The following is a 24042-nucleotide window of genomic DNA, read 5'->3' as shown; positions in this document are numbered from 1 at the left end:
TTCCTCAGAATGGAACATAATCACCCCTGACTCTGCAGGGGTTTGTGAGAATCATTGTGCATTGCCACTTACACGTGGGTATGTGCATCTCTTTGGAGCAGTCTCCTTTGATGTTCAAAGCATATGTGCTGTGAGGGACTTCACTGTGTGTTTTCCAGAGATAAAAACCTGCTTGAGTTGCGGTTTTTCTGAGGTGATGTCTGTGTGTCTGACGTGTTGAACTCAGATCACGCTGAGAAATGACCAGCTCATTTCAGGTCACCTTAAAACTCTTCCCTTGGTAGTGGCAAGGTGGGAATATCCTGGTGAGTCTGAAAGTCAACAAGGAAATGGGACTTTGGGTTATAGATGTGTATTGGACGAGCAAGCTTTTCCCTTGAAAGGGGAGCTTCTTGTGCTAATACACCTCTGTAATCAAGTTCAGGCTAATTTAAATAGCTCAGTAATATGCCATTAAGGTGTGGAACATCTGGCATTGACTGAGTTCAGTTGTGGGCCGTAGTAGCTTTAGGAAAAAAGTCACCTGCTCCAGCCTCAGCCTGGTTACACAGGAGTTGGTTGTACTGCACATTTCTTTGTTCAGCTGTAGAATTGTTGACTTGTTTCAACTGGTGAAGTACCCTATTCAGACGCAGCCTAAATCTGTGTACTGTATAATCAGTGTTTTGTGGCCCACTAGAAGGATTAATCTGCTTGCAGATCTTGGAATTCATACTTCTCTATCCAGTTTAGAGATCTACAGCCTGTGTGTTGATGTGTTGGATGAGGAGGAGCCAGGTCTGTGTATTAGCAGTCAGGGGAGGCTGTTAAGAGTCATGGGATAATTTTTGGGTTGGAAGTGACCTTTAAAAGTCATCTTGTTCCACACCCCTGCCATGGGACACATTCCACTGGCCCAGGTTGCTCCAAGCCCCATCCAGCCTGGCCTTGAACACTTCCAGGGATGGGGCAGCCACAGCTTCTCTGGGGAACCTGTGCCAGGGACAGTTGAGAGCTCTCTCTCTCTTCCATTGTTGGACAGTGCTGCTGGCCCCGTTCCTGCCAGGCTTTAGGAACACACTGGCACGTGGTTCAGTAGCAGCTGTTCAGCTGAAGAACTGCCCCACAACAGAAGGTGTGTCTGCCTCTGTGGGCCCTGCAGTGGGCTGGCTGTGCACGTTTGAGGGAAAAGCAGCAAAATCACTGTACAGGTGAAAGTCTCTCCTCTCTCTGTCCTTCCAGTTGTCTGTTGTTCAGGAATGTCTTTAAATAGTGACGTTCAGGGACACTGTTCTTAGGTTGGTGGAAGGCACAGGCTTTACAGTAATTCTATCTAAGCTATTTTCAAATTTATCTTCTTGGCCTTTGCATGGCAGCTCATGTTGTATAGAGGCACTTCCTTTTGGCTTGCTTATGAATGTGCTCTCCATAATTTTCGTGGTAAGCTGTAACTTTGCATTAGGAATGTCACCGCCTCCATAGGGTTAACGACTGTGGACTGTTCTCAGTAAAAAAAACTGTAGCTCCCATATTTACTTTCCAGACTTATCCTGCAACAGTCATCAGTGCATGAAAAGATGGTACTGCAACCTCTGTGGTGGCTTGTGTTCCTGAAAGTATTCCATTGCCCCCAGCAGGCACAGGATGTCAGACAGTGGGCTCAGTCCAGGTAGTGTCAGATCAGTGACACGCTAGTGAGGCTGAAATAATGTGAGACATTGGGATCACTTGTGTGCAAGAGTGGGCAGAATGGTCCTGAGGATGCTTTCATTTTTGTTGGGTGGGAGGAGGCAAGAAGAGTTTTGGTCCAGCACCTGCACATGAATCAGACTGTTGCAGTCCCTGTGTGTATGAGAGTGACACAGGACCAAAGGGTTATGAAGTGGACACAAAAATAATTACGTTAGAGATTAAAAGATCCGTACATTACAGCATGGGGATTGTGGTATAATCATCCTAAATCACAGCAAAGTAAAAATGGATCAATTATTGAGATGTATACTGTGGAAGGGGAGTGCATGAAAGACTGACTGAGTGAATGAGTGTCTGCAGTGGTAATTCGTGTAGCCTGTCTCCCTTTGACTCCAGCCAACCAAGCAAACGTCTGCTCTGATTTCTTCCACGGCTGTTGGTTAGTTTTGGCACAGGCAATGCAAAGAAAGTATGGAACCAAGAGCTGGAGGTGGCACCTGGATTGAGTTCTAGTTGGTGAGGTAAATAAAAGGTATCTTCCACTTACCCTCTAAAAGGTCTTGGAGTGGTTGTAGCTCCTTTTTTGGACCAAAATCAGAAACTGGAGTGAGCTGGAAGTGCACTTTGACTTGCCAGAAGGAAGAGCCAGTGATCTGAGGTCAGTGAGTCCTCTAGGAGCTCTGCAGTGGGTAAAGTTCATTTGTCCTTACTGGACACAGCACTGAGATGTGTGGTGTGATTTCTGCCTCAGAAATCCTGGGTACAAATGCTTCAACAGCAAACTTTTTAAATGGAGAGGGTATCAAGTGTAGGTTCTGCTTGTCTGGGTAACTTGTCTGACCTACTGCCTTGGTGATCTGCAATCATGGAGATATCCAGTGTAGTTTCACATAACCACTTCAGCCTTTGGTTTGTGACAGGTTTTGTTGGTGATGTTTTAGTGGATTTTTTGGCTTGGTTTCTTTTTAGTGGACTTTATATCTTCCACTTCTTTTGCCAGCAGTAGGGCTGTTAATAGCTCCTTTAATGAGACCCTTCTAAGTGGAGGGAAAGTGTTTCTCCTTGTAAGCTAAATCCCCCCTTTGCAGCCTTTGCTCAAGGGTCCTGTGGATTTCTCTCGAGTACTTTTCCACGTTGCTCACCAGTTCCAGACAAGGCCTCAGTGCTGGGTTGGGAAGACTTAATTCTTTGTCTTTCCTTCAGCATTACTTTACGTGCAGTGCAAGCCAGCACTGCCACCAGAAATAGCTTGTGTAAACAGCCCAGCAGTTACTCTGGGAGCTGTCCTGGGGAAGCAGAGCCGTGTAAAAACTATTCACTTTCTCCGTGTTTGATACTAAATCCATGTCCTGGCAGAGTCTTGCGGTGACTGTCCCCCAGCCCCACCTGCCCCAGCTGCAGAGCCAGCAGCACTTCCATCCCCTTCGCGCCACCAGCAAATTGATTTTGCAGTAATTTGTGAGGCGTGAGCTGTGGCATTTGAGGCTCGTTGTTTATAACCTCGCTATATTTAACAGCGGTGGCTGGAAGGGTGATGGCACAGTTTGGAGGTGGAAGGGACTCTTCAGACAGTCCATGGCCTCACGTGTCCCTGCTTGGATTGCTCTGCACTAGCCAGGCTTCCAACCAGACCCATGCAGATGGAGTGGACAGTTCGAGCTGTAATTTCTCACTTTATTATGGAGTGGGTCATTTGTTATAAATTGGTTTTCAGAACCCCTTGACAATGCTGAAGCAATCCAGAGGTAGGATGTTGAAACCAGGGAGAGGCAGCAAGGATATTGAGGTGCTGGAGCAGGTGCAGAGAACACCAACGAGGCTGGTGAAGGGACTGGAGCACAAGTGCTGTGAGGAGAGGCTGAGAGAGCTGGGGTTGTTGAGCCTGGAGAAGAGGAGGCTCAGGAGTGACCTCATCACTCTCTACAAGTACCTGACAGGAGGGGGGAGCCGTTTGGGGGTCCTTCTCCCAGGAACCAGCAGTAGGACAAGAGGGCTCGGTCTAAGCTGTGCCGGGGGAGGTGTAGGTTGGATATTAGGAAGAAATTCTTTACAGAGAGAGTGATCAGCTGGATCATTGGAATGGGCTGCCCAGGGAGGGGATGGATTCCCCATCCCTGGAGGTGTTTGAGGTGGGACTGGATGTGGCATCAGTGCCATGGGCTGGGAACCACGGCGGGGTTGGATCAAGGGTTGGACTTGATGATCTCAGAGGTCTTTTCCAACCCAGTTGATCCTATGATTCTATGATATGAGCAAGTCTCTTAAGCAGCTCATCTCAACCTTAGTTTCCATCAACCAAGCAGACTCCTAAATCCCTTGGGAAGTGTCCACCTCAATGGCAGGACAGGGACTCTCCAGCAACACCATAATCCAGCACTTGGAGCACAGAGTGCCTGGTGTGCACTGGCCTAAACTGTTTTAGGGTGGAGAGATTTGGTAAGTATCGATTCTTAGGTTGATAAGGAACAAATTGGATGCTCTCAAACTGGGGCAATACATTGTCTGAAAACAATGTACAAATTCAAAGTGTGATTCTGTGTAAGAATTACAAGCTGGGTTGTGGGAGATGTGGCATAAATCAAACCTGCAGAGAGATGCACACACCAAAAAGCAAATCTTCTGAGGGACAAGATGCCTTATTTCTGAGATTTACATCTAATTTGACCCTCTTTAACAGCTAAGGAATTGAAGTTTCACTCGTCCCTGGTGAAGGTGGCTAATCTGTAAACTAGTTTTGTTTTTTTGTAGCATGTGAAATCAATTGATTTGGGGGGTTTTGGGGGTGTGGAGAGGGGTGTTTGCACTATTTGAACATTTGTACATGAAGATACAAGCCCTGCTTACACTGCAGTGATGTGTGCACATGTTAAATAGGCTGTGCTGAACTATCTGGGGTAAAACCTGTGGGGAGTAAAACTTGAGCAAAGAAATTGTTGTAAAAGTTCCTCGAATCTAAACATTTCTACTGTGTAATGTCTGTGTAGGAGGGGCATTGATTTCAAGCATACTTAAAATATTTGAAATTTCTTCTAGTAATTTTTGTTCCTGTAGCTAGAGCTAGGCAATTTAGAGTGGTAAATTATTAGGAATTAAGGCTAATAACTTTTTAAAGTTTTTTCCTACTCTACCAAAAAAAAAAAAAAAAAAGAACAAAAAAGGAATATTAGAGCTCAGTCTGTTTCATTTTGGGTGGAGTTGGGTGGGAAAGGCGTAATAAATTGAAAAAACTAAATAAATGAATTGAAAAAATCTTTGCAGTCAGAAAATATTAAACCATTTCTTTGGAGTAATGCCTGTTTCCCAAACTTCTGATTTTGGGTTTCACACCTGGATTTATCCTTATTCCCCTGATAGGACTATTTTTTTTTTTTCCTTAAATTCTTTAAAGGTTGGGGGCAGGTGACAAAGCCACCAGTTGAAAAACAGGGGTTTTCTTTAGCTAATTAATTGATCAGGTCTTGGTCAAACGTCAGCAGTTGGGTTTGAGTAGCTGATTTTCCAGCATGTTTGCGAACAATTTGTAACTAATAGTGCATGTGGCTGAACTCTAAAACGGTGTCTCTGCGTTTCTTTTGTGTGACTTCCCTACTAACCCGACTGATGAACGAACGTGCACTGAAGGAATTGGTAAATTGTCCACTGCCGATGGCAAAGCCTTCGCAGATCCCGAGGTTCTCCGGAGACTGACGTCCTCCGTCAGCTGCGCGCTGGACGAGGCGGCGGCTGCGCTGACACGCATGAGGGCCGAGAACAACCACAACACAGGACAAGTGGACAAGTATGTATGATCCCCCCCCCCCTTCCCCTCAATTTCCCAACTGCAGTTTGTATTTTTGATTTCCAGTTCAGTTAATTTTGTGGTTAGCGCTTGCTGACGTGTCTGCTCCACGGCTGGCTGAAGCAAAGGTGTTGAATCCGAGGTGTAACTGCTGTCCCAGCACGTTATTGGCTCTGTAGGGTGAGAGAGAAGTGCAAAAAAATGGTACTTTACATTCTGCTCTTTCTGTGTACCAGACAGAAATTTCACAGGATATTCTGAGTTGGAAGGGACCCACAAGGAATTTTGGAGTCCAACTCTTAAGTGAATGGCCTGTACAGGAAATGAACCCACAACCTTGGTGTTGTTAGCACTGTGCTCTGACCAGCTGAGCTAATCTCAGGGTCAGACAGTTGATTCCTTTGTCAAAAAAGGGTTAAATTCTTAGCTGTAGAAGAGAGGGTGATTGCTTTCTAGTTACTGCCTCGGCGCACCTTGTTGGAAGCTAATGAACCTAATTTGTTGTGTTAGAAGTGGAAAGAGAACGCTGCAGGAAAGAGGACACTTGCAGGGCAGCGATTTTTTTTCCTCAGGATCTTGCTCAGGAACTTATGGGAAAATGAAACTGTATTAACGTGGTAACTTTTGGTAACTGATAATGAGAAGAACCTTTAACTTCCACAATGACAGAACTGCAGGTTTGTTTTTTGTAGGAAAGGTTTTCCTCCACCGTGGTGATTTCACAGCATCCCCAGGGCTCCTGTTTTCTACTCTGATAAGTGATGCATATAGTTCTGAAACTGTTGGGAGGGTGTGACTGCATATCCTGTTGAACTTCTGTTGAACTTCAGACCTAGGATCAAAAATATTCCTCAGAGTATGATGGGGGAGCCAGTGGCAGGGAATGCTGCCTTTGCCTTGAGCTCCACTGGTGAGATGTCCTTTCAGGAATCCCAAACTCCTGAGATGATTGGGAAGGTCTGGACTAAGGACAGCTTGCCCTGGATTAGTACAGGTCAGGGAGCATTTAAACAGGTTGGACATAGTCCAGTGGACAAGTTCATGGAACCTGATGCACCTCTGAGAACTGAAAGAATAGTTCTCTTTGCTGTTAGACCTTATTTGTTTGTTTGTTTGTTTTTGGTACAAAAAAAGATGTAAAGGAGAGGTGACTTGATTTGAAATAAGTTGAAACTCAGTTCATCTTTTCCAAGGTTGGTTTAGTGTCCTTTCCTAGGGCTCAGGGGAAACAGCAGTTCTCTCCAGAGGTTAGAGATGGTTAAAATCGTGATTATAGACTTCTGAGCTGTTTGATGCCAAGGACTTGGGGTTTGTCCTTGTCTTTTCCTTCTAACTCTTAGCTTGTAATTACCTCTTACAGATTTATTCTTTTTGAGGACGAGTTAGTAGCATTCCATGTAGGATTTGTGTTGTTACTGCTGTTTAAAAAGATATGCATTTCAATTGCCTTGTTTCATCTGCCTGAAAACTTCCTTAATGTGCTTTTAATATTGCATGAAAAGAAACACAGTAAACTTCTGTAAGGCTCCATCCTTTCTTCCCCTAAGGTGTCATTAGGTAATGTAAGGCTCTTTCTTATGAAAACAGGTGTTTTCAAGTAAAAAATAAAAAAAAAAAAAAAAAGGTTTGGGCAAGTGCAGGGAAGGAAATTGTCCCACAACAGGAGAGATGAGTGTCAGTCATTTGTCTGGTTGTGGTGTTCGTATTAGTGGTCTCTTGGATACTTTGCTGCTTGATTTTTGGCTTTGCCTGTATGAGGCCTTTGCCTTGGCTCCTGTGGTCAGCACTTTGTCGTGTGTGTCTGGCACGCCCTGAAGTGGGAGCAGCATCAGAGGGGTTTGCTCCTGTCCCTTGCAAACACCACAAATGACCTCTTCTCTCTTCATCTGGTCTGCATGAGAGCACACGTGAGTTAGCAACTGATGAGGACAAGAGCTGAGTTAGACGTGAGGAAAGTCTTTATCTCCGTTTCACCTGTGGAAGTAATGTGTGTATATATATTTATATATATGTATATATATAATATCTGTAAGGTGTATTTTTGAGTCGTGGTTAGTACTAATGTCATAAGGCTTTACCTAAAGGCTTCCTCCTTGCCTAGGGAAGCTGCCCAGCTGTTGCAGGTGTATTTTGAGCTGACTGTGTGGTAACTGCTTTTCCAGTCGCAGTCTGGCAGAAGCGTGTTCCGATGGGGACGTCAACGCTGTCCGAAAGCTGCTGGATGAAGGACGAAGCGTAAATGAACACACGGAGGAAGGGGAGAGTCTCCTTTGCCTGGCCTGTTCAGCAGGATATTATGAATTGGCACAAGTAAGTAACAAACGCAATCAGAACCTGAACCTTTGTCTGAGAGGCAAACATTTTAATTATTCTGGTTATTATAATTTCTTTATTATTTAGAATACAAGTCAATACAGCTTATGGTGGGGTTCCAGTTACTAGTTTTGTTTTTGGTTTTTTTATTGGAAAATGCAGTCATATATGCCTTTAGGTTGAAGGGACTTGTCTGAGGAATGAATCTTATGTTTTATGATGCATCCACTTTTCTGGCATTGTTCTAGATGCTGTTCAGCTGTTCTGCCAAGCAAGAGGATCTAAAATAGCAGCAAAGCCAAATACTACAATTGATTCCCTTCTAAAAACTCATGTGTCAGTCACACAATCCTTTTTTTTAATCACATTTTTATCAACACTGCATTAATTTTAGGTCAATTTTGGGTCTATATTGCTTCTTAATTTAGGGCAGAATTTGTGCTGCCTTGAAGATGTTGAGGTGACTGTTCTGAGAAAGTGAGAACTCGGAGAGCTTTGTGTTTTGGTGCCAGATCAGAAGACAGGGAGAAAGAACCATTCAGCTCTGAGCTTGGAACATGGGTGTTCTGGTCGTCAATGCAAGTGACACTTCCTGTGCTGTCGCTCTGGTCAGGGAGTTGCCCTGTAACAACTAAAAGCTGAAGGTTGGTGTCACAAGTGACTGATGGAAGTGAACTTTCTCCCAGGTGCTGCTGGCAATGCACGCCAACGTCGAGGATCGAGGGAATAAGGGCGACATCACTCCCTTGATGGCAGCTGCCAGCGGGGGCTACGTGGATATTGTCAAACTCCTCCTTGTCCACTGTGCAGATGTCAATGCACAATCCTCCACAGGTAACTGGACCATTGGTAAGACTGCTGTCTTAAAGCCTGTTTTTGTCTGGCACTTTCATTCACAAGAAAATGCGTCAGAAACTTAAGGATAGGCCAGATCCACAGCAGACGTGTTTAGGGTCTTAACTGGCCATTATTAAAGATGGTTTTTAACATCAAGCGTAATGGAAAGCAGTGAAAACCACTGTGGTGTTAGATAACCAGAAAAATACATGAAATTTAGCTTTTCTCATTGATACAATCCAAAATTACCCAGTAAGATGACCATGGGACACATCCAGTCAAGACCAGTTATTTCTGCCTTGTGCTTTTTACCAAAGAGGAGTTACAATTCTTTGGGCGTTGAATGTTCTCTGCATTGCTGGTGCTTGGTCACAGCTTAACTAACCTTGCTGAGAGCATTAACCTGCAGCTGGATTGTGTTAATATTAAGGCAGAATTTAACCAGCATTTTAAATAACGATGTGATGGAAAGGGCTCTCATGCCAAGTCCTTCTCCGCAGGGAACACGGCTCTCACCTACGCCTGTGCTGGGGGCTTTGTGGACATAGTGAAGGTGCTACTGAAAGCTGGTGCTAACATAGAAGACCACAATGAGAATGGACACACCCCCCTGATGGAAGCAGCCAGTGCAGGGCATGTCGAGGTTGCAAGAGTATTGCTGGAATACGGTGCAGGAATCAACACTCACTCCAACGAGTTCAAAGAAAGTGCACTTACACTCGCATGCTATAAAGGTATTGTCTCTTGCCTTGTTTCGTGGTTTTGTTTGAATTGATTTGCTAGGAGTCGTCTAACTAAAGCTTCCAGCCATACTTGGAATATTTTCTTGGGAGTTCTGGAGTACTGGGTTTTGCTTTTGAACTCAGTGTAATGAGTAACTCATCCGTGGTGAAGTGGTGCCGAGTCTGTGCTTGTGTCCCCGTGTGATGGACGTGTGTTTGACATGTTGCAGATGAAAACTTTTAACTGGCTGTGTCCAAACTGATGCTTTGACACACTGCCACTGCCCCTTCCCCCACTTCCACATTCCCTATTTTATTCACATTCCCCTCACCAACAGCCTGTGAATTCTGAAAGCGTCCCTGTTGGTTCTTCATAAAATGTGAAGTTGGAATGAGTGATCCTCAGTAGAAATACCTGATGGGGTGAAAATGCCACCAGTATTACTGGTTCCTTTTCCTTCAGTGTAATTTTGGAGGATGTCTGTGAATTCTTATGGATTATGAACTTTTAGGGACCTATGACCTAATTTCTTTTCCTATTTAAGACTTCTATATATAGTACAAGTGCAGGGGTAATCCAGTGTGCTTCCAAGGTTTGTTTTCCAACAATTGCTTTTGTATAAATAGAAACTCTAAGGATGTGGATTATTACCATAGTAACTTCAGGCTTTGCCTTTGTGATTAGAATGGGAGGACACATACTGTGTATAACCCATGTGCAAACTTGCATGCACCTGGATTTGTCATGGCTTTTCCTGCAGCTTATGGTGGTTCCTTACAGAGAAATTCCAGTGATAACACTCCTGGATGTGTCAAAGCATCATTCTTGTTTCTTGTGACCTAAAACTTAATAGAGTGATGGAATGTAAAATCTTCATTGACTAGAGGTGTCCTGTGTTTTGGCAAGATAGTTGAACTACCTTGTTTTCCTGTCAGTTTATGGAAGGTTAAGTCTTGCCTTGCAGGAGGATGCTCATTGAGGGGATAAAAATCTGTAAGGGGCAAAGCCTAAAGTGACATAAGTTGTAATAGAGTTGAAAAAAAGTTTTGATAAAGCTCAGTAGAAGGTTTTAAAAACACTGTCTGCTGAGCGGTATTTTTGGGAAAGACTGTTTGAAGTTTACCAGTCAAAATGTGTAAAGATTGTAATAGCAAACTATGAAAATCTGAATTACTTCATTCAGTGCGTTGTCTGTACTACTAAAAGCTGATAATGTGAAATGCTCATTTATTTTGATGTGTTTCATTTGAAGGCCATTTAGATATGGTTCGTTTTTTGCTTGAAGCTGGAGCTGATCAAGAACACAAAACAGACGAGATGCACACGGCGCTGATGGAGGCCTGCATGGTAAATACCTGTGTTTGTACTGCTCCCTCCTCTGGCAGAGAGGAATGCACCAGGTGATAAAGTGGAGTGAGCCTTAGCTAACAGTTGGAGGCTGCAAGGGAGGGTGTGTGTTGTTGTTGTAAGGAAGCCTCTGCTGTAGCTCCCAAAGCCTCTCAGTCTTAACTGCTCACAAGGAAAAAAAAATTGTAATTTTGGGGAGGGGTAATGTGGGGTTTTTAATCTCCCTCGGTCAAGTGTTAAGAGTGATTAATCTGCAGTGCAGTGAAATAGTAGGTTAAGCCCAAGTCACTGATTGTTTTTTAAAGCAGAAGTGCTACATTCCCACCTTTGTCTTTATAAATAAGGTGTCTCAGAGTATCATGGAATGAGCCTTCCAGAAGTGCACTGAGCTGGATGATTCATGCCTTACACTTGTTCTTTCACCACTGCAGGAAGTGCTTTGCATGAAGAGATGACTTTGCTTTCTTCTAGGTTTCTGTAAATGGGGTTGTGAGGTTTTTCTTTTTACCTGTAGTTTTATTTTCAAAAGTAATTCAGTTCTTGGCCAACTTACAGTTGCAAAGCACCCATTGAGTAAAAAATTCCCAATCCAAGAGCATCATCTTCATAAAGAGTGCACTGTTATGTCAGAGCATGTCTGCAACCATTTTTGCCCAGACCTTGGGTGACCTTTTATCTGCTCTTCAAGCTGGGGAACTTCTTTGAAGACCTTGTTTCCATAGGAAGCACAGCGAAGAGGGGGGAACAGAATTTGCTCCCAGGAGCCTGTAATCCTTGGAAGACAGGCTGCAGTGTTCCTGCGGGCTCTCTAGAGCTGGAGGATCAAGTGTTCTTCCAGTGCAGTTGTGAGGTGATGATGCAAGAGACCAAGGTCAGATTATAACATCGTGAGCTGTGTCCAAGTCTTCCCATAGTGAGCTGGTAATAGTATCCCTGAATAGTCTTCCCTGTAGCAGAGCCTGCTGCCAAAAAGCAATTCAAAAGGACACAGTTGCAGTGGGTGTGTGCTGTCACCTAAAGGAGATTGCAGCATGACTACAGACTAAAGGTTTAATCAGCCCACTGTTCTGCTTAGGTTGGGTTTTTTGTTGCCCTTTTTTCTCCTTTCCTACTGAAACAGTCAGAGCACTGGCTTGGCTTGCAGGCCTGGCTTGGGGAAGAGAGCTGTGAGGTTTGCCTGCGTGTTTTTACCTCTTAGGTGTTTCAGAGTAGGTGTTCTGACATTGCAGACTGTGTGTTCACCTTTAAAAGCCACAGAGAGGAAACTAAGCCTTTGAAGTCCCAGCTCCATAACAAGGAATCTCTTCCTTGTTATCATTTGTTTGCACCCTTGCAGAAGGGAAAAAAAATCCACCAAGTTGTTGTGGCTGTTCCCAACCTTCACCTCTTTCCATCTAATGAAAGTGGCAGGTACAGGACACCGAGGGGCCTGGTCTCTGATCATCAGTTCTGTTGGAAATACCTCAGAGCTGTGGTGTGTTTGGGTCAGGACAGTGCCACGCTCAGGGTAATGCCTTTCAGGAGGTGGCTGTTGGCTCTTAGCCAGATTCTCTGACAACAGCAGCCTGTTTTCAATGTGCAGCCTTGATTGTTGTCAATCTCAGGTGTTATGTATGACCTGATTCATAGTGAACTTAAGTACTGATGGGAGGTGCGTGTTTGATCTCCCTCTTGCCCCCTTTTCTGTAGCTCTGTGTTACCTGTTTGAGTTACTGGCTGAAAGTTCAGAATGATGAACGAGTAGTTCATTTGAAGGTGCTGCTGTTAATGCAGAAGAAATTCTTTAATTTTGGGAATTAGTGGAATTCTGAGCTTTATAACTTTTTTTTTTTTTGTCTGTAATAGCCGTGAATCAACTACAGAGAAAATCTTTTTTTCTGCTGCTTGTTTTGAGGTTTAGTCATGGAGTGGGTTTATTATTTATGGTGCTTGTTTGCTGTCTCTATTACTGTTGTGTCCCAGGGGCTGTGCTGGGCATTTAAGAAAATCTTATCCTGTAATTGTTAAGAAGAAAACCCCAACATGTACCTAGCTCTTTTTCCTCCTGCATTTAAACCTGATTCAGATGTATGTGGAAACCTAAGTGTCAGTTAAATCCAAGTATTGCAGTAACTGTCATAGTTGAACCATCATAAATAAAAGATTCTGTCTTTCTTAGGATCATTTTCAGACCTAGGATGGTTGTGTTTTGAGCTACAGCATCTACCATGATGCCTGACCCCGGGTTTGTTTCCCTTTGCCTTGCAGGACGGACACGTGGAGGTGGCGCGTTTGCTGTTGGACAGCGGTGCCCAGGTGAACATGCCCGCGGACTCCTTCGAGTCCCCACTCACTCTGGCTGCCTGTGGGGGGCACGTGGAGTTGGCAGCTCTTCTGATCGAGCGGGGAGCCAACCTGGAGGAGGTTAACGATGAAGGTTACACACCTCTGATGGAGGCTGCCCGCGAGGGCCACGAGGAGATGGTGGCCTTGCTGCTGGCACAAGGTGAGATCCCGTTGGGAAGGACACAGGGTGATCCTCTGCCATCAGATTGCTCTGATGGCACTGCTCACTACTCTCCCCACAGAACAAAGCCCCCCAAACTTTGGGAGGATGAGCATTCACCTTCCCACCCCATGTCTGGGCAGGTCAGGAATGTTTTGTTTTGTTTTGTTTCCCAGGGGCAAATATAAATGCACAGACAGAAGAAACGCAGGAGACAGCCCTTACCCTGGCATGCTGTGGAGGCTTCTCTGAAGTCGCTGACTTCCTTATTAAGGCAGGAGCTGATATAGAACTTGGCTGCTCGACACCTTTGATGGAAGCTGCTCAAGAAGGTCATCTTGAACTGGTGAAATACTTGCTGGCAGCAGGTATGTGTTGAGTGCAAGTGATCAAGCTCACGGAGGTGTCATAGACTTGATATTCTGTGTGATTTAGAAGATACCTGGGCTTGATAGTGGTAATGTTGTAACAGGGAACTAAGGTTCTCAGACACCTTAGCAAGAAGGGGAAAGCCTATGTTGCACCTCAGTATTGTTTGATACTTTTAACGGAGGAAAGTGCCTCCTGGAGCACTGGATGCTGCTCCACATCTAGAAAGCATCCACAATCATTAGGAACGTTGTTTCCAGCTATCTGCATTTAGGCCAGAATTTTAATACAGATAGTGCTTGGGTTTGCATCCTACTCCAGCTCTGACTGAGCTTGGCTATCTCATTCAGTTGCCCTGAATAACCAGTTCTTTAGGAATTGTGCCCTGGGAAGTAGTGTGCAAGACAGGTACTGGAACGTGCTGAATTTCTGTGAATGCTGAGTCTTACTGCTACATTACACAGCAGTAAATTCAATCTTGCTGGAGTTGAGGCAAAGTGGTACTTCAGTGTCCACCTCTCAGTTTAAAGTTGGTGAAGTCTGAAGTGTTCTGCTTAAAAAAATACATAAGAAAGGACCTGTATTTTGGAAATCTTGTTGTGGAAAGGGATTAATTTGTGTGCTCTTTCCTAAGAATAAGCATAAAATTATCTGGATTTGTAATTCTAGAAAGGAAAGCTCCCTGCTCATCGAGGGACAGTAACAACTGCGCCGCTTTGTGCAGTGACACCAGCATGTGACCACCTGTCACCAGCTCCCTTGGAACGCTCCCTGCTTGCACTTCACTGCTGATAGTGTAGAAAGTTAATTGAGGAGCCTTGTTTTGGCATCAGGGAGTCTCTAAATATACCTCACACCTTGAAAATAAGGAATTGGCTAATCACGTTGGCATTTCTTTTTTTAACAATAATGTGTTATGTATCATTTGTAGTTTTCTCAGAGCTGGTGTATACGAAGCTAGACAAATTTTTTCAAGAAAATGGTTTTAAAGCAAGTGATTTTTTAAAGAGCAAGGAAGAAGGGAACTTTGCAGGAGTGTGTAGTCTTGTTGTATTAATACTAATTCAGTGACATGCATTTTGTCTGGTTTCCCTTGGCATACAGCTCCGGGTCAAATGGATAGTCTAGACAACTGTCTGGATTCAGTTTTATTTGCTGTAACAACTGAAATCCTTCTTGCTGTAGAGGGACTGTAGGAATAATTGAGCATATAGGTTTAAGTGTTTAGATTGTCAGTCATGCTTTTTCCAAGCCTTGGCTTATCCCCTCTCCTCAGAGTATTTTTACTACGAGAGCAGTTTTTACCATGAGAACAGTGCCCTTGGACTGTGGAGGCTGTTGGTCAGCAGGATGTGGCTATTCTCAGAGATTTTTGTGTTATATCTACTGTGAAACACTTGCTAAGGGCATGTCCAGTAAGAAACCACTGTTGTGTTTGCAGGAGCAAATGTTCATGCCACCACAGCGACGGGAGACACAGCTCTGACCTACGCCTGTGAGAATGGACACACAGATGTGGCAGATGTGCTGCTTCAGGCTGGTGCTGATCTGGTAAGGCCTCTGCCGTGTCTTGTGGGGAAAGTGCTTTGGTTTCAAACTGTATGGCAAGCTCTGGGTGCTTAGAGAGCAGGGAGACACTTTTAGCAGTTAAGATTCACGTAGGGGTGTGAAAAGAGCCATGAAAGCAGCTTTTCTCGAAGCCTGCATATTCTGTTTGCTCTAAAAAATAAAAGTTCTTATGGGTGATCTTTCATCCATTAGTGAAGAGCTATTTATCTTCATGCCAATATCATCCAAAAGTTTAACTGTTTAGCAGGATATACTTCTGTGTTGCCTTTAGCCATTATGCTTTTTTATTGTTCCCAGACCCCTGTGGGTTAGAGTTTACCTGCTCCACTGCTCTGGGTTTAAAATGTTTTAGTATTAGGAACTACTGCTTCTCCATGTCACTGTGAACACTGTTAGTTTGCAAACTGCAACACAAAACCCCAAATGAAGCAATGCCTTTAAAATGAGCAGCATAATCTGATCTCTCTTTATTCTAACTCGTGGGTTTAGCACATTGCTTTCCCTGTGTTTATTTTCTGTGATGTAATCTAAGTTGTTTGCTTGATTGTCTTTTTTCATATCATGTAGCAGGAGACCCAAAACTGCCTCTTCACCAGCTACAGGGATGTAACATTTGGCTTTTAATCAGTGGAAAGCAATCGATACATTAGTCTTCCAGAGGAGTTTAGGAGCCTTATGTCAAACAAGGGTTAAGCAGGGAAGATTGTTCCTTTGGTTGCCTTTTTGTTTTCCTCCCACTGTTCTCCTTCTTTCCCCCCCCTCCCCCCCCCCCCACTTACACACTCACTGCTTCTGTGTTTATTTTGTTTGGGTAGGGAGTTAGGGTTTTGGCTGGATATTTTGGGATTTTTAGTTCTTTTTTAAAAAAATAGAATGCCAGAACAGTTTATCGTTGAACCTGAAACACCTAATGAAATTACTTAAATTTCATTCTTTAATGAAGTGTTTAAAGTTTATATTTACAAATATGAATAAATTAGTACTATAATTTAGAATAATATTTCAACTCTTCTTTGGTTTATACTTTTTTCAGGCTTTACTAATTATTCTGCAGCAATGTTCTGCTTGATTTGTTCTTATCAGAGAGGAAGGTCATGTTAATGGGGGGAGGGATATGTGTCTGTGGGATTTTTGGCTCACGTGCTACACTTTGCTCAATTCAGTGATGGGTACTGAGCATCAGCCACTTTAGTAGAGGCAGAATTGGTTTTGGTGGGTTTTTTGGGTATTTAAAAAAAATAATTTAAGTACTTGGTTATATAAAGGTATAACCCGTGGAGTGTCTCAGTGGGGGGAGCAAAGCCTCAAATGAATAAAAGAAAAAAGAAAACCAAAATGCTATGCATAAATTTTTACAAACATGCAAGAGTGGCTGCTTAAATATCCCTTCAAATTCTTGGAGTTGTCATTATTCCCCCTCCCATCACTAAGGTGAGCAGTGCTTGTGGCCATCAGCACCTGGTTCTGATCAGTATTGCTGAGGATGATCTTGGGCCTTCCTGAAGTGAAGCTTTATTTCCCTGCATTTTCTTGTACTGCCAATCAAAATGTGGAGCAGGCAAGGAAAACACAGTAAGGCAGGAAAATTGCTTTGAAAGGAAGACCTGCCACATAAATCTGTCAGTACTGAGTTTTGATTTTAAGAAAATGGGGAAAAAAAGCCTGTAAAACGGTGCATGAGGTGCCTCAGGTTTGAAACAGTTTCCATTCAAACCCTTATGTTGGTTTTCTTTATTTGAAGTTGGGAGCTGTTTTGAGTAGATTTGTTATCTTCTCGTGGGGTGAGGAAAGGTTCTGAAGGGTGTTACTTTACTGCTGGGTATGAAGAAGCTGCCTGGGCAGTACCATGGGAGATTATTCCTTTAGGTTTCAGTTTTCATTTCAATGAGTTTAGATGATTCCTCCAAGTTGTCCCAGGAAGCTGGGAATCAAATGAAGATCTGAGTTTAGACCTCTAGTTGGTCTTTGTTTGTCCAGCTAATTTTAGTGTTCCTGCTGGTGTTTTAGACCCAGCAACTGAAAGTACATCTCCAGTTGCTTTTCTTCCTTTCCTTTTTCATCCTGCAACTTCTGTCCTTCCTGGGATTGCTTCCACTGTTGTTTCATTGGAAACTCATTATCCCTGGGGTTTAGACTTGCAACATTTTACCCTTTTTGAGGAAAATGCTGGTTAAGTCTTAAACAGTAAAATGAAACAGGGCTGAGGGCTGTTTCCTGATTGCAAGGACCCATGGATTCAATATTGAGGAAAGGAAGTTGATCTTTCTTTCCCAAATACTCTTGAGCTAAAGGAACTGTAAACACTGGATGTCAAGATCTGTCATGATCAGCTCTCCCGTTTCTTCCCAATTCAGAGCCTTTGTTCTCTATTTGAAAGGCATATGATGTGTTTTAAGACCTCAGATCTTTCTTGGCTTTTCAGGGATCTCTCTTCAGCTGAGAGGAGGTCAGGACTGAGAGGGATTTGAGGTACTGGCTCTGAGCCTGCAGGTGTGGAGAGGAGCCTCTTAGGAGTGCTGGGTTATCCAAATGGGCAAAGGGCAGGAGGTGTTTCTGTCAGGGGGTTTCCTGTATTGTGTAGTTGGAAGATGCCAGTTTTCAACTGAAGTTACTCAGCTCACGCTCCTCAGCTGAGTCCTGCAGGTGCTCCTGCCCCGTTGAGGTTTCTCAGTCTAAAATAGAACCTTGAGCTAAAGTTTGAGCATGTTCTGTAATGAGGGTGGGCAGGCCCTGGCACGGGCTGCCCAGAGAAGCTGTGGCTGCCCCATCCCTGGAAGTGTCCATGGCCAGGTTGGACAGGGTTTGGATCAACCTGGGATAGTTAGTGGAAGGTGTCCCTGCCCATGGCAGGGTGTGGGAACTGAAAGTTCTGTCCACCCCAAACCTTTCCATGATCATTTTATGATTCAGAGTTTTGTCTGAACTGGAAGGGATCGTCCCCACCGCCTCTCAGCACAAAGCAGGTGATGTTCTGGCAAGTGAAAATGGAACTATTGCTTTTCAGGGACTGATCCTCTGGTCTAGATATCAAATATGTAATTCAGTTCAGGCACCACTGAAGACCTTGAGAGCTCTTTTAGACTCACAAAGCAATGTAAGAACCAGAAGTCAAAGAAAATGATGGCTGGGATGAACTTTCTTCAGTTTGTGGTTAATTTTTCTGTAAAGCTCTGCAGTGACATGTTGTACTAGAAATGAGCAGTGTCAGAGTGCTCATCTGTGACTGTCTGCTGGAGAGCTGCTCAATCCACTGTGCTACTTTGATGAATTTGTGTCTCCTTGTGACTGTTTGTTCCTGAACTCTGGCTTGCTAACAATTCTTGAGTGCTTTTCTCATGCCCTTCTTTTAGGGATCTTTTCCATGTCCTTACAAAGTTGTCCTGTCAAAATCTGTAGCAAAACTAGCTGGCAGGCCCACACCTTTCCTTGTTAATATATGCATTTTGAGATGAGCTTGCTTTTGCCAAGTATATGAATGACTTAATCTGAGGCACAGCTGAAGCCTTCAGCCTGTGATCCCATCTGTGCCGTGGTTTCATTCTAGTTCCTCCATCCCCTTCAGGATTAGGGATTTCCAGGGTCTCAGCTTGAGCTCCTGCTGCTGGACCAGTGTAAATTTTTACTTATTTGCAAACTTTATGGGGGACAGAACACCTACTTTTGGTTTTGTGTTTAACAGGAGTAAAATTTTGGAGGTGGAGGACTCTGAAATATGAATCGATAAAAACATTTTTGAAAGCAGTCGTACGGTTTAATATCTTGAGGAAAAAATAACCAGCACTTGAGTAATACATTTATTTACCTGTGTAGCAAGGATTGTCTAATCTCGAAGGTGAGAGGATAGTTTTTGCTAAAGGAGTTCTCTTTTTTGTTTCTTCTTTGTGTTTTTCCGAGCAGTCACCTTCATCTCAAAGGTTGTATAAGGTGTAAGACATGCAAGGTATGTGTATGTTCCCACAGGAACTGACTTAAGGACTGTAAAGCTCACAAAGAGTATTGATGATATTTAATGGGAGGTGATACCCTGATTTTAAGCTGTTTACCTTGCAATAAACTAAAAGGACCTGTTTGGATTCCTATTCCCTTCTGAGGTAGAATCACATCTGGATGAAAGGAGATTCTGGTCTCCCTTACGAAGGTGACGCTGCTCTTGATGAGGTGGTTGCATCTTTTTCAGTGAAAGCAAAAGAGAGATTGTTCTGTTTTGGACAGCGAGGAGATCCCAGATTTTCCCAGCTGGGCCATCCATAAAAGAGCTTTAAATTGGGATTTTCTAATCTGGGCTTGCAGCTGTGCATGAGGCTCAGCTGCACAGGAGAGTTGATCCAGTGATGGAGTTCACCTTCCTACTACAGGATATCTGGGAGCTTTTATGCTGAAATAGATGGGAGAAAACCTATGAAGATAGCTTCATCTTTGCATTTTTCTCATTTAACACTGTCAGGCTCTCCCCAAAGCTCTTAAATACTTGTTAAAATTCCACATGTGGCTTTCTTTAAAAGACTAAAACTGGCTACCTGGCTTCCACGTAACTCTAGCAGCAAAAAAACCTGAAACACATCAAACTACCTCTTAATTCTTCTCCTATGATACAATATTTTTACAGGCAGGTTTCTGTCATGGCAGGGCTCATTGCTTGGCCTTCAGCTGATGGCATCCCTCACACTAACCTGGCTCCTAAATTAGGAGCTCGCTGTCCTAGATGTGTGTGACACTATGAGTTGTGCATGAGGCACCACTTAAACATCTGCAGGAGCATCCAGTGCTTCATGGGTTTGAATGAAACCACTCTCTGGAGGTTGCTGTGTTGCCACTACAGTGAGGGATCCGAGGAGCTCTTGTGTTTCTCTGAACTGGTTCTTGAACCATCAGGGAAACTCAGGGGATTCCTGGGCTTTATAGACTTGGCCCTTAGTGTTCTACAATAGGTGGCAGGGGCACGTGAAGCTCATTTTTGTAGTCAGCAAATGCTGTGTAGGGAAAGCCTTTATGTAGCTGATCTTGGAATTGCTAAACCCAGAGAACTGAAAATCAAGAATTAAAAAATACAAATCATTGTTATAAGATCCTCCTGATGACTCTGCTTCTGCTCTGCTCTTGGAAATATCAGTTTGTCTCAGAAGTATTTATTTGTCCAGAGGGAGGATAATTGTTGCTGACTGGAATCTCATCTCCTCTTTGAGTGCCAGTGGAAAAGTTGCAGACCATGTTAACTCCTGCCTCATTTGGGCAACATTCTCACTTTCCCCTTCCTTTCTATAACCCAAACCCACAGAAAATTCTTCTTGGATGTTCTCTCTATCCCAGCAGCACCAGCAGGAGAGCACATCCCCAGGGGGTTTGGGAAGGGCTCTCCAAGGTTGGCAGAGGTGTTCTCCTTTCTTCCTTCTCCTGGTAGTACTAACTGCTGTATTTCTTACGGTTGGAGCAGTGACAAGAGGTGGGGTACTGTGGTGAATCCTACAGAGCAGAGAGCTGGGGGAATTGTCTTTGGAGACAGTTTGCTGGGTTTTGTTCCTATAAAATAAACATTTACGTGTACTTTGTGTGAATACAAGAAAGAAGCCTATTGGGAAGGTGATGGGGGATGGTTTTGGACAGCTTTTGTGTTCTCTGCCCTCAATTTGGTTGTCCACTGAAGCTAAAAAGAGAGATACATAGGTATCTAAAAAGAGATAGATATATAGGTGTGTGTATATAGATGTATAAATATATATAATCTTTGAAATTCATGATTATTCCAGCTAAAAGACAGGAAGTGAGTGGACAAAGGCAGTGCACTGGCTCAGCCTCTTATTTTGTTGTGTTTTAGATGTCTTCCCTTCAAGCTTGAGTTGATGCTGTCTGGTAGCAGTTATTAGGGCTAAAGAGAGTGCTGGAGTCAGAGAATTAATTTTGTCTTAAAATAAAATATGCATTTCTGTCTTCCGATGTGAAAAATACCATCAAAGTGCCATAAGCTCTGAAGATCTGCAGCAGGTGGGCACCCAAATGGTTTGGTTTGGCTGGACTGGTGGCGTGTGTGATGCTGTGAGGACTGGAAGTGTGTAGTAGCTGAGGATCAAGTTCTGCCTGCTTGAGGAAGTGACAGTTGGTTAAACCGGGCAGATTCACTGCGTTGCATTTAAATGAGGACTCTTCCTGCCATCCGTGTTTTAAGACTTCCAACAGTGAAGTCTGTTGGGAAGGCAGAACATTGTAAATAATTGCACCTTACTGCTAGTTATCTGCTACATCTGAGTGCAGTATAGGATGGCTTTCACCACCTAACATGGCCTAAAATAAATTTTGCATCTTGCCACCTTTGCGTCAGTGGGGATTTAGAACTGGGTATGAAAGAGTTTGGTCAGCAGTGTCCAGGTCGTGCTCAGAGCAGAGTGGTGGTCAGGAATTCTTTACATCCACAGCTCCTTTGGGAGGGATGTGCCAGCAGAACAAGGGCTTTGCTGTGCTTCAGGCACACAGCAGCCCTCTGGCTTTTTAGGACCTATTGGCAGTGGCTGAGGAAGGAAGAGCTATGCCAAATACCAGAGTAAGCATCAGAGCTCAAGGGCATGCTGCTAATTCTTGCACATCACAGGGCCACATGTTCACATAATTAGGTTACATGTCCTGCAAATATCTCTGCCATGCAGGCAGTCCAGAAGTGTGCAGGTATTTATTGACAGGCCAGCAGTCATTGCCCTGGGAGGGGAATCTGTGTATTTACAAAAAGGGCAAGTGGCTTCAGTAATCAGTCTGTCAGGTTTTCTGTCTGCCTGTGTATTGTACTACTGAGTAAACACAGAAATCAGAGCACTAATGTGGGGTTCAGCCATGTGTTAGAGCAGTGGTGGGCAATGACACGGAGCTCTCAGGAAGGCCCAGGAGCAAAGCAGGAGATGGGCTGGGATGGGCTTGGACTGGTGCACAGGGCCAGTCTCCAGCAGAACATCCAGCCAAGAGGTTTCTTCCTCAAGTTCATGAACAGAAAACTAACTTAAAGTGCAGCTTGCAACCAAAGCAAGCCATATGTCAAAGGACATATGCAGATTTTTCAGGAATACTGAAACTACAGGAAGGAGTTGAGTTGTTCTGTCAAATCTCTTCTTGTCTGTATTTGTAAGTAGCAGTTTCATCCACTGTCAGCACTAAATGTTAACTTTCACTGTCAGATGTACATTCAACCACGAAGTAAAGAGTGAATTTAGAGCTTGGCCTCCCAGATATTTAATTAAAAACCCTGTGGTCCTAGTGTATGATTGATCAGAGCGAATATTATTGGATATGGGATAATACTGAATATAGAGTGCACATGCAAATGTTCCCAGGAAGGTCATGTTCTCTCTCCTTGTTATGTGGGAGGGTTGATACCATTAGTCAGCATTCTTTATGGTATTGATCATGTCTACATAGCAGGCACATTGTCTAGTTTGTAACTGCTCTAATACAGTTGTATTCAACCACATATTTCCAGTATTCAGAAACTTTTTAATTTAGAAAGTTGTTCTTGTCACTCATTCCTTTTATGTTGGTTTGTATCATCCTTTTGTCATCTTTATTCTCCAGTCCTCTCAGTCAGAGGCTTCTTGTGACCTGCAGTGATTTGTCTCATTTTTGTTACTGATCCTCTTCAGTGTGTTTTACAAATGTTGTTTGCAGGTCTGGTGGGCAGCTCAGGGCAACTCCAAACTGTGGCACAACAGTTTGTGGTTATTTTACACTTGCTGGTTCTGGGTGATATTAGTGTCAAATACTCCTCCCTTTCTGAGGAGAGAAGTTACTGTTACATTTATGTGAAGTGTTTGAACACTGAAGTACAAAGGGATGTGTAAGAAGGGAAGCTTCTTGCTGTGATACCACTTTTTGACAGTGTAATTTAATATTTAAGGTAACATGAAAATCAACTCCAGTCAGTTTATATTTATTACAGCCAACTTACAGATCTTCTACTGAGACAGATATTTCTGGTCCCATCACAGGATGCCTCAAAAGCTGAAAGAATGATATAATTTTTGCCTATTTATATATCTGTTGTTTCTTCTTCAGGAGCATGAATCTGAAGGTGGTAGAACCCCTCTCATGAAGGCTGCACGAGCTGGTCATTTATGCACTGTGCAATTCCTTATTAGCAAAGGTAAAACACTAGTTTAAAAAACTTAAAATGCCACTTTACAATACTGCATGTAAGCGATCCATGTTCAGAATTGTTCTGGTTAAGTGTACAAGGGCATTTGTCAAACCCTTAAGGGTTTTTTGAATTTCATGTAGTTCATGATAGAATGAATTACAAAATATTTTGCTAGTTACTGCTCCTACTCTGTTGTATAGATTAACAGAGAGATTTGAAACACAGAAAATAGTTTCTTTAAAAAATCACTCCCTCCTTCAGAAAAAATACAGCGAATAGCATCTGAAACAGTAGCCATTGCACCAGGGAGTGATGCTCTTCAGTGCTTAGAATGAACATTTGGAAGTTGTGTTTCCTTTATCTCACCACTTCCAAGCCCACTGTTACTGTTCTAGCTGCCTTGTCTTCCCAAGGTGAGGAGGAGGAGGATGTGTAGAAGCCAACCAGTTATTCAAAATCCCTTGCTTTAGAAGCGTGTAGGAAACAGTAAGAGTAGAAGAGTCACGTTTGTCTCTGCTCCACAGAATACAGTACTTGTTGGAACTTTCTGCTAGACAGAATTTCCTCGTGTCTAATTCCAGGATCATCTCTTTCCAGGTGCCAATGTGAACAGGGCTACAGCCAACAATGATCACACAGTGGTGTCCCTGGCCTGTGCTGGAGGTCACCTGGCCGTGGTTGAGCTCCTCCTGGCTCACGGGGCAGATCCTACTCACCGGCTCAAGGTATTCACCTACAGCTCTCACTTTGCACAGCCACTGAAAGAACCACAGAACTCAATTAATGGAGTAGTAAATTTGCAAGTTTAAACCGTAGAAACATATCTTACATGCTGCTGCA

The 24042-nt window shown here is 43.5% G+C and overlaps 1 protein-coding gene across 9 annotated transcripts in view; it reads left to right on the top strand.

Moving 5' to 3' along the window:
* The window catches only part of LOC114059785 (ankyrin repeat and KH domain-containing protein 1-like), a 98275-nt gene that overhangs the window by 28862 nt on the left and 45371 nt on the right, over positions 1-24042 (top strand). For all 9 annotated transcript variants that reach the window (XM_027888631.1, XM_027888630.1, XM_027888629.1 and 6 more), the window contains exons 3-12: positions 5293-5449; positions 7612-7759; positions 8449-8596; positions 9100-9333; positions 10575-10669; positions 12917-13154; positions 13331-13522; positions 14965-15074; positions 23121-23208; positions 23800-23927. In XM_027888631.1, the coding sequence (XP_027744432.1) occupies positions 5293-5449; positions 7612-7759; positions 8449-8596; positions 9100-9333; positions 10575-10669; positions 12917-13154; positions 13331-13522; positions 14965-15074; positions 23121-23208; positions 23800-23927 (1538 nt within the window). The remainder of the gene's footprint in view (positions 1-5292; positions 5450-7611; positions 7760-8448; positions 8597-9099; positions 9334-10574; positions 10670-12916; positions 13155-13330; positions 13523-14964; positions 15075-23120; positions 23209-23799; positions 23928-24042) is intronic.

This window comes from Empidonax traillii, unplaced genomic scaffold (genome assembly GCF_003031625.1).
Source record: "Empidonax traillii isolate 1590-97213 ecotype Southwest subspecies unplaced genomic scaffold, ASM303162v1 scaffold242:size1152717, whole genome shotgun sequence".
NCBI classification, from domain to species: Eukaryota; Metazoa; Chordata; class Aves; order Passeriformes; family Tyrannidae; genus Empidonax; species Empidonax traillii.
The sequence above is the reverse complement of the archived record's forward strand: the minus strand, read 5'-3'. Positions and strand labels throughout refer to the sequence as shown.